General features: G+C 36.4%; 1 protein-coding gene across 2 annotated transcripts; it reads left to right on the forward strand.

Annotated features, from left to right (window-relative positions):
- Positions 1-866: 866 nt before the first annotated feature.
- LOC103974250 (clathrin interactor EPSIN 1) lies at positions 867-9,901 on the forward strand. 2 transcript variants are annotated; one of them, XM_065175984.1, is made up of 12 exons: positions 867-977; positions 1,094-1,172; positions 1,283-1,334; positions 1,655-1,734; positions 1,838-1,916; positions 2,011-2,094; positions 2,202-2,347; positions 2,447-2,701; positions 4,640-4,752; positions 7,093-7,274; positions 7,975-8,446; positions 9,508-9,901. In XM_065175984.1, the coding sequence occupies exons 2-12, from the start codon at positions 1,132-1,134 to the stop codon at positions 9,705-9,707; spliced, it is 1,704 nt and encodes a 567-aa protein (XP_065032056.1). In that variant the 5' UTR covers positions 867-977; positions 1,094-1,131; the 3' UTR covers positions 9,708-9,901. The 2 variants fall into 2 exon arrangements, with proteins under 2 accessions (XP_065032056.1, XP_009387341.2); XM_009389066.2 differs by having other exon boundaries at positions 874-977; positions 7,078-7,274.
- Positions 9,902-10,315: the final 414 nt, after the last annotated feature.

Here is a 10,315-nt window from a genome sequence, read left to right on the forward strand (position 1 = left end):
AATAATATTTATAATATTTTCCATACATCAATAAAACACTATAAATATTATTGGAAAACACTGTAAATAAGTCATATAAAAATACTCTAATAATTATAACTAATAAAAAATAAACAAATTTTTTGACAAATTTTTTATGAGTATTTTTAGATATCTTTTTAAATTAAATATATTATTTAAAAAAATAAAAGAGGAGATATTTTTAGAAAATACTTTTAGAAAATATTTTTAGTAATAGTATTGTTAGTGGAGTTGGCTGAATGGGAGAAGGGAAAGAGGTTTGCTGTCTGGCTTTAATATGAATTATTTATTAAAATATATGCAATATTTTTTATTTGATGAATTAAAAAAATCCTTATTTAAATTATTTTAACAATAAAATATCCATCTTTTTTATTTTCTTTCACTTATTCGTCAAAAATACTCATTATTAGACTCTCATCCTTTGCAAAACACTATTAATTTTGTACAAAGACTAAGAAATAATACTTCAAATATGATACAAACTAATGTTTCAAATATTTTTATGTTAGCTAAAATATAATACAGTACAAATTAATTCATCATCCTGTAAAATACTTGAATTCTTATTTATACCCCTATGAAAATATTGTAAGTTTCTTAAATTCTCCATATATACTACTAAAATAAAAAAAACGTAACTGATCGAGTCGGCCAGGCAAAAATACGGGGGTGATGTTACCATTTTTGGGTCCCACGTAAAGCTGACACGACATAGACACCATAACCAATGAAAGATTTCAGGGGTGAACCAGTCTGCCTGCGCAGCTGCCCGTCACGTGGACACAGTACCGCACAATGGGGAGCCGTCTGATTCCCTGATGAAGGCACCACAGCGACGTTGTAATAGCCTCCCCTACCTTCCATGGATAGATATATATAGAGATCAAATCTCCGACTCTCTTTTATAGCTGCGATCGCCGTTGCTTTCTTCTTCCTCATCTGCATCTGCGACGGTAACGTCGAACTCCTCCTCCTCCCTTCATTGCGAAACCCTAAATAAGTATTCTTCGTCTTTTCTCTTGATCCGTCAATCGGATTCTAAGTCTCTTCCGTTTCCTTCCGATCCCAGATCGCGGATCGAAATCTCCGCGTTGGAACGCCCCGGCCATGGATTTCATGAAGGTTCTGGATCAAACGGTTCGCGAGATGTGAGTTCTTGCGTTGGATCTTCTTCACTGATGTTTTCCGTCGGAAGATCTTTGATTAGGGATCTCTTCTTCTTTTTCCCTTATAATTTTCTTGGTTGGTGATCTTCCAGAAAGAGAGAGGTGAATCTGAAGGTGCTCAAGGTGCCGGAGATCGAACAGAAGGTTGGGTTTCCGCTTCCGAATTTCGTTTGACGACTAGTATTGCCCTTTTTCTCTCGAGATCTTGTTCAGATCTCAGGTTTTTGGTCTTTGATGTTCTGTTTTCTTTTTGAGTTTCTCTCGGATCATTTCGATCTTCGATTAAGATAAGCCTAGGTTGGTTGTGAGATTCTAAAATCTTTGTGCTTAATTGTTCGATTGCTAATTTAGGAAGGAGTCAAATTTAATCATGGTAAATGTATGTCTCAATTTTCATCTATGTTGTCCTAATAACTCAAATCTGCTGTTTCCTTGTCTTGCTTTCACAATTATTCAATATATAGGTTCTTGATGCCACCAATGATGAAGCCTGGGGTCCTCATGGAACTGCCTTATCAGAGATTGCTCAGGCAACAAAAAAATTGTAAATTTAATCTGCTCATTTTTGTGCATTTGATGCTGAATTTGTAATTGAGGTTTGTTCTACACTGATGTATATATGACTCTTAGAATACCCATCTGTGCAGCACTGAGTGCCAATTGATTATGAATGTGCTTTGGACAAGATTGACGGATACAGGACCAAACTGGCGCCATGTATATAAGGTGGTGCTTCACTTAAAGTTACAACTCTCGCTTTATATGTTGTTCACAAATTACAGATTTATTACATTAAAATTCTCCTTTATGTAAATTTCAGGCATTGACTGTTATTGAGTACTTGGTGGCAAATGGTTCAGAACGTGCAGTTGATGACATTATTGAGCATACTTTCCAAATTTCAGTACATCTTTAACTTTGTTGAGAAGCACTTTGTATTTTACTTAGTACATGTTCAGTTTTATTTTCAGTCTTGTGCTTCTTCCTTATCTTTTTTTATATTTTATAAAGGCAAATTCAGGATTTGAATATGTTGAGCCTAATGGGAAGGATGTTGGGATCAATGTAAGGAAGAAGGTTGAGACCATTTTAGCTCTTTTGAATGACAGGGAGAAAATAAAAGCAGTAAGAGACAAAGCATCTGCCAATAGAGATAAGTAAGGCCCAACTCATCAAAGTATTTCCACTTGAAATGCTGATTTCACATTGTGGTTTAAGAAACCTATATTCTCGCAATTAAAATCTGCTGCATTCAGGTACATTGGTCTGTCGTCCACCGGAATAACATTAAAATCAAGTTCAGCCTCATATGGCAGTGGCGGCTTCCGGAATAGTGATCGTTATGGAAGTGGTTCAAGGGAAGGTGACTCCTTCAGAGATAGTTATAAAGGAGAACAATATGGAAAAGAAAGTAAATGGAAGCATGAAAAACAAGATGGCCAAAAGTCACAAATTGTTGCTGAAGAAAATGAAGGGATCAAATCAAAGAAGCAGGTTTCACATCATTCCAGGTACACAAAAGTAGCTATTTGTTTTGACTCTGTTTCTTGTTTAGTTATTTTATTTGTTCGATTGTGGTCTTATTTATGTCTTATTAAAAAATTAGTTCTTTTGTTTGTGGTCCATGTAAAAAATTTGAGAACTGACACATGCACACCGACACAAAAACAGAAAAATCTGGAATTTTTTTCTTAGGTTTGGCAGCAAGCATAAATCATTCCAAGGTCATGATTTATGCATTGTGGGCCTGCATACATTTTCAGACTCAATGTATACTATATATTTCAGACTTAACACTATATATTTCATTTTCATCCCATTAGTCCAATGTATACAACATCATACGTTGGATTTTATCATGTAGATACTGTAATACTCTGATTAGTCCCGCATTGGAAGTGAGTAAGATTAAGATTGACTTATTAAGTTTGATGAGTGTACTACTATCAATTTCAGCTTATGCATTTTGACCAGTGGTTTAGGTCAAACGAAGTTGATGAGCCAGTTAACCCATCGGACCCTAGTCATGATATTTGGTATCAAAGCCGACCTTGTATTTGGGCATAGTGAGGGAGTTCGAATAGGAAAGGACTACTTGTGGATGGAGTCAGAGGACTCGTCACGACATGGAACCATCAGTGGGCTACGCCTCATATGCACAATGCTAGGATTTAATTTAAACTATGCTAGGCCTTAACAAGAACGTCAAGCTCTTGATTGGGGGAAATTGTAACACTTCGATTAGTCTCACATCGAAATTAGACAAGACTAAGATTGACTTATAAGGGTCTGATAAGTGTACTATTATCAACTTCAACTTAAGTATTTTGGTCAGTGGTGTAGGTCAAATGAAGTTGATGGGCCAGTTAGCTTATTAGACCCGGGTTGTGACATTTAGTATCAAAACTGACTGAGTAATTAGGCATGGTGAGAAAGCTCAAGTAGGAAAGGGCTATCCGTAAATGGAGTTAGAGGACTTGTCATATCGTGGAGCCACCACTGGGCTATGCCTCGCATGCACTATGCTAGGATTTGATCTGGGCTATACTAGGGCTTGATGAGGACGTTAAGTCATTGAGGGGGGGAAATTATAATACTTTGATTAGTTCTGCATCGAAAGTGAATAATACTAAGATTGACTTACAAAGATATGATGAGTGTATTACTATCAACTTCAGCTTAAGAATTTTGAACAGTTGGTTAGGTCAAATGAGGTTGATGGGTCGGTTAACCCATCAAACCCAAGTCATGATCGATACTCTTATGTAGGAACTAGATGTCATTGGCTTCAATGTTAAAAGAAGTTATGCTTTACTGTAACTAAAATATTTTCATCTTCCTGAAGGACAATAACAGCAATCTTGCTTCTGTGCTTAGGATGTTAAATTTATGGGTTTGCCAAACCTCCAAGTGTATATGACATGGAAAATCTGGCTCAGGTTTGTTCTATGAGGCCCTTAGCACAAGCACATTGAGCGTAGACTAGGTTCGAGCTTGCATTGCTTTAAGTTTGGCTATGAGCTCCACATTCTGATACTTTTCTTGATCCAATGCAAAAATTTTAGCTATGCTTGGGCTTGGCTTGGGTCTAGAAGCATGAAGCTGGAACCCCGAGCCTTTTCACACTGCAATTATGCAATACATGCATAAGGAATCAACGCTTCAATTTGTTAACTGTTTTATATTTGGGCATAATGTTTAAGCTTTGTTACACAAATAGAGAGCTAAAATTAAAAAAAAATCATAATTTAAATTCAAAGTGATTTGACTATACATGTAATATAGGCTGTTGAGATAAATGCTTGAGGGACCGAACATCTCAAGTTTCAGCAATTATCTATATCAAGTTATTAGTTAGCTTAGTGTGACTATGTACTACATAAGATAAGTTAGCTGCAATGCTCTTACCTATAATTCTTTAATTGCTACTTGTTTTTCTTGTCTTACAGGAATACATTGAACAAGTCACGTGATGTTCCATCTTCTAAAAGCCCTAATGCCCAACCAAATAGTGAGGAGGATGATTTTGATGACTTCGATCCACGTGGATCTTCTTTATCTGGTAAGTTATCATGTTACTATGTACTGGCAAATAAGCAGTGTATTTGCATGATGAAATAGAAAGATCTTTCTACTGCTTCTATTAATAGTTTTCAAATTGAGGAACTTATCATCTAACAATGCCACTTGCCAAAATGTACCATCCTAAATCTTATCTAACCAATTTAGTGCACAACCATGGGCCTACGATGTTGTCGAGTTGACTTAGGATAGATGTGTGGAGAGGTATAGTAGGTTTGAAAGCTTCAACAATGATGAACACAAAATAGAGGGTTTGCTGAAGCTGAAATTTAAGGTCTGAGGATATAGTGATAATATATCGGAGAACTATGAAGGTTTTAGTTTTTGTTTAGAAAGCTGATGAACAAAGATGAGAATACATTATTACTGCAAGGAAAAGATTGTTTTAATGTTTTGTCAATACTAGACAAGAGAGAGGGAGAAGAATATATTCTGCACTCATCAATCGACTATGAAGAGAAAGAAAAACTTTATTCATGTATAGATTAACCCAAGAGGGTCCATAAACAATTATTTGTGGGCGACCAATGCAATCTGTGACCTTCTTGTACAGACCAATAAACTTAAAACAAAACCAATATGAACACAGCTTGGTTTATATCGAACTAATTAACTTTGCCTAACATGATCTGAACTGCATCAAATAAGCATGAATCTAAATAAAACAATGAATATAAACTAAACATCACTCTTGATCAGCTATAGAGAAAAGCCTCCATCTTTGCGTAGAACCTCACCTACTGCATCAATCAAACCATAAGCTCTGGCATCCACTGACAATGGTGAGAAAGTATATAATATATATGCTTCTCATTTGTTAGCTCAGAACAGTGTTGCCTACGCATGTGCTTCACTTGCCTAAGCACTTGGATGAGGCAAGGTGAACCCAAGGTGCCTGTACTACATAGAGGCAAATCACTTCAACCAAGTTTCTCACTTTTTTGAACTTAGGTATTAAGTGAGATTTGACTCAGGCACATGCTTGGCTGGAGTTTGCTACTTGAATGCTTCAATCAACTTTACATATTTAATTCATATATGGATTCTTTTTCCAAGCTCCACAGTGTTCCTACTTGTACAGAGAATGGGGTATGATGGGCCTACTGTGAACAAGTAAGACTATGGATGGCCCATCGGAGATTTGTGATGATTCATATATGATGGATGAATTAGATTTTTTTTCTTTGTTCCTTTTTGCTTCTCTCTCTCTCTCTGGGTGTGTGCCAGATTTTTGGTTGTTGTTGCTTGGCTAGCTAGCAAATGTAGCAGCTGTTGTTGATCGCGATGCCTACTTGCTAGGTGATGGCTGCAGCACTATAACAACTAAAACAGTTGTTGCTATGCTTACTTGGTTGACAACTCGAAAGAACCTATTCCTTAAGTGAACAAAGGCTGTAGCAATAGTTATTTCTTGAGTTATGTTCATTAGTTTACACTTTGAAGTTCCATCAATATATTTTTCTTCAATTGTATTAATTGTGCCTTGCTTCACTTGGTCGAGCACTTATTTTGTGTCTTTCCTTGGGCACTCACGAGACCTGGCACCTTGAATATGCTTGGTCAACTTTGACTCAGACCAATATTGGAATTTCATCCTGTGCACAATATTGGACATGTATATGGTGACATCCCCTTGAATACATACTACTTTTCACACAGGACCTTAATCCTTAAAGTTGTTGAAGTTGCATTTGATACTAGCAAGTCAGAAATGGTTACAGAAATGTGTATAAGATTTTCCCATTTGTACATGGTGGAAGTTTTTAGAGGATAAATAGCCAAAAAACATAATTAAAAGATAATAAACAGAAGTGTTACTTGTACAGTTGTACCTAATGCATTTTCAAAGTAAATAATTGGTTTCTTGCTGTTTAGTTTTGCTCAGAAATGAATCTTTGGCTTGATGACATCAGAAAGAACTAGTTCTGAAAAAATAAAGCTTTGTTTTTCACCTATCGCTGTAAACAAAGCTTGAACATGTCTTCCAGTTTCCAAACTTTGCACTAGATTCATGGCTTAATCTAAGATATTTGATTTGTCGAGTTTGTCATGTAATCTGTTGAAAGGTTGTTAAAGTAATTGATGATATACAGTAAAACTTGGCTGACAGTTTTGACCAATCTGTAGATAAATTTAGGAAGGTAGATCTTGGAGCAAGATGTTCTTATTTTCTCTTTGCAGACATGTAGATGTCTTGCCTGATGATGCAAATATTTTGACAATATTTTGTTGCTTCTGAACATTAGAAATTTTGGTCAAATGTGCTATGAGCTTCTTATAAGGATCGATCCTCTTGATTTTACAGGATCTTCTAATGCAGGCACTAACCAAGTGGATTTATTTGGACAAAGCTTAGTGGGTGACCTCATGGATGCAGCACCATCTTTTTCACCACAAGCTACAGTAGATAATAATTCTGTTAATTCTGAAGTTGATCTCTTTGCTGATGCAACCTTTCAATCAGCCTCACATGCAGACGCAATATCAGATTCTCACACTCAGGTTGTTTTTCTTCATTTTGGCTGTTTAATATGGAATCATTCAATTAGTAAAATTTTCTCATTTTGTTTATCAGCATCATATGGTGATTTAAATTTCAGAAAGTTATTTTATTGATGTAATATTAGTATATAAACTGATGCGATAGCAATAAATTGTCTGCAATCAATCATGTGTTGCCACATTGTGTGTAAATTGTATGTCTGATATCATTAGCCCTGCGTGGCTTGATAGTAGTACTGAAAAATATTATATAGGATTTTTGCATGATCTGTGAGTAATCTCAGTCAAGAACTGCATTTCAACCAGCACTGGAGTCTTGTGCCATGGTCCTATGCCTGCACAGCCTTTTTTTTACTATTATGAAGCTAATTTTGAGCTTCTTCAGCTGGTATGGATGCATGTTGAGCCATACCGAACCAGCAACAATTAAAACATGCCACTGATATTCAAAACCTTGATCCAAGTGCCACTGTATATATATGTATTTTTGGAGGGGAGGGGGGGGGGGGAGAGTGAGAAATTTGTGATGATGAATTATATCTTTTTTTTCAAATTCTCAGGAAACTTTTCATATCTGTCTTTAATTCTATATTCTAGGAAAATGTATGAGTTTTACAATCAGCAAGCATCTTTGTTGCTGCTTTTCATGTATATGACCTTTCAAAATAAATTTTTTAACAATCCTCACATTGGCTTGCAGGGAAACTTTGATCCTTTTGCTAGTCAGCCTGCCTTTCCTGCTGCAATTTCTTCAAATGTTGACCTTTTTGATGTACCCAACACAGGCTTGCCTTCAGAAACCAAAGCTTCTAATACTGTCAATAATGAAAGTTTTGATCCCTTTGCTGCAATTCCAATTAACAGCTTTGATGGATCTGACCCCTTTGGGACATTTGCTTATGCCAAACCAGTAACTACAGAACCTGCACAAGATTATACAAACACCACCAAGAACAACCTAGATGAGGACTCTGCATTTGGTGATTTCACTTCTCACACTGAACAAACACTTCCAGAACCTTCACAGCATTCTTCTAAAGGCAGCCTCAACAACCTGAAGGCTCCTTTGACAGTATCAGCACCTGCTGCTCGGAAAGACAACTTTCAGGTCAAATCTGGGGTCTGGGCTGACTGCTTAAGTCGTGGACTGATTGATCTGAACATATCAGCTCGTGAGTTTCTCTACATTCAGTTGCTATCTTAGTCTAGCTCAATGCTTGTGATTCTTTGCATGAAGATTGCAGCAACTTCATACATGAGAGACATGCATAGTTTATATTTCCTTTATTATCAAATATAGCAACATGAAGATTGCAACTTTATATATGAGAGGACATGCATACTATATTTTTTTCTTTATTATCAAATAACAAGTATACCAACCAATTTTGTTTCTCTTTAACTTTTGTTTTGTTTAGCAAGTAAAGCCTATCTCAACTGATAAATAATCCATCGGGTTACTGGTCCAAGTTAAGATATTAGCATTCTGCTGAAAAAATATCTACTTTGAAATATCTATCGCCTTCCTCTTGAGCAGTCAATCTAGCCAGATGCATACAGAAACTTATGTCTATTGCCTTTATCTATTTCTCTTTTGATCTTGAGTAATATTCATGTTTGTATTTGTACACAGACATGGTTTGATGTGCTTCGTTAATTCATGTCACTGATTCTTTTTCATCAGACATGCAAGTTATCCTGGTCTTTTACTCTTTCTCCATATGCATGAATATGACATAAATTCATAAATATTCATAAGGCAGAATATACAGCTTATGTACATAATCAGTTTCAGTGGGGATTTATACATCAGTCCAGCTTATGTGCCAGATCTGAATGTGCTTATGTACATGGAGATTAGGCTCATAAGATTGGGATAACTTTTGGATCATTCCTAGAATTTTGAATGGATTTTTGGCCAGCTTGGTCGGATGACCCAAATCCAAACATGGAATTTAGTTCTTTTGGGATGCCCAGATATGATTTGTAATAATTGGGATCCTCTAAGACTGACCTCATTGGCCAGTATATGTGTGGACTGCAGGGATTGACCATAAGTTGGCCTAGGATCAACAGTTGATCCCTGCCTTCTTTTCCTTGTATCCCATATGCCTTTGCTTGATTTGAGACATTTGGTAGTTGCAAGTTCATGTAGTTGAAATATTAGCAATATTATGTTTGCTTGGTGCCGTGTTTTTGAACTTTTTTCTGGGTGTTTCATGTCTGTCTGCAGCCAAGAAAGTAAACTTAGCAGACATTGGGATTGTGGGAGGGCTTGATGATGCACCCATCGAGAAAGAAAAAACCACACCAGCAACAGCAGCATATATGGGAAGAGCGATGGGAGCCGGATCAGGTCTTGGTAGATCTGGACCAACAGGTGGGGGTGGGAGCCCTGCAACCTTTGGCCAACAACAGGTTTGGAAGTTTTAAGTGATCTATTTCATATTAGTATGTTTTTTTTTTTTTTCCTCGCCAATGTTGTTGGTCGGAAATGCTGCCCTGTGAGAAACAAGTTTGTTCCACATTGCCTTTCATTCGTTTGATATCCTTATGTTATGAGATGTAAGTCCTTGAGGAATATTATTGATGATTATTCTTCAAATGCCAAACTCACAATTTATTGACCGTGATGTGAACTTAAATGCTAGTTGACCGTGATGTGAACTTCCATATTTATTGGTCCAAATGTCTTAATGAAATTTGTGCTGGATCTAATGATAGTAGGACATTGATGATAACGCATAAAAAAAAAAATGTATGAGATTTCTTGAATTCTCTGCAGTGATAAATATGGTTCATGTTGGAATGGTAATGGAAATAAATGATAGAAAATGTCCGTTAGAGTAGATGTATTGCCCATTTTACATTATTTTCTGTGTCAACAAGTCTGTTGAATTTTCTTGGACGAGTAAGTGCAAACTGTCACCCTGGGGCAGCTGTGCCACCTAACTGCTATTTTGGGGTAAGTAGGTATGCTACCTCATGTGTCAACTCAACCGCGATCCGAGTATAAAGTCTTTTTTATTCTCTCTTTTGGT

The sequence above is a fragment of the Musa acuminata genome, chromosome BXJ1-4 (assembly GCF_036884655.1).
Source record: "Musa acuminata AAA Group cultivar baxijiao chromosome BXJ1-4, Cavendish_Baxijiao_AAA, whole genome shotgun sequence".
Taxonomy (NCBI): Eukaryota; Viridiplantae; Streptophyta; class Magnoliopsida; order Zingiberales; family Musaceae; genus Musa; species Musa acuminata.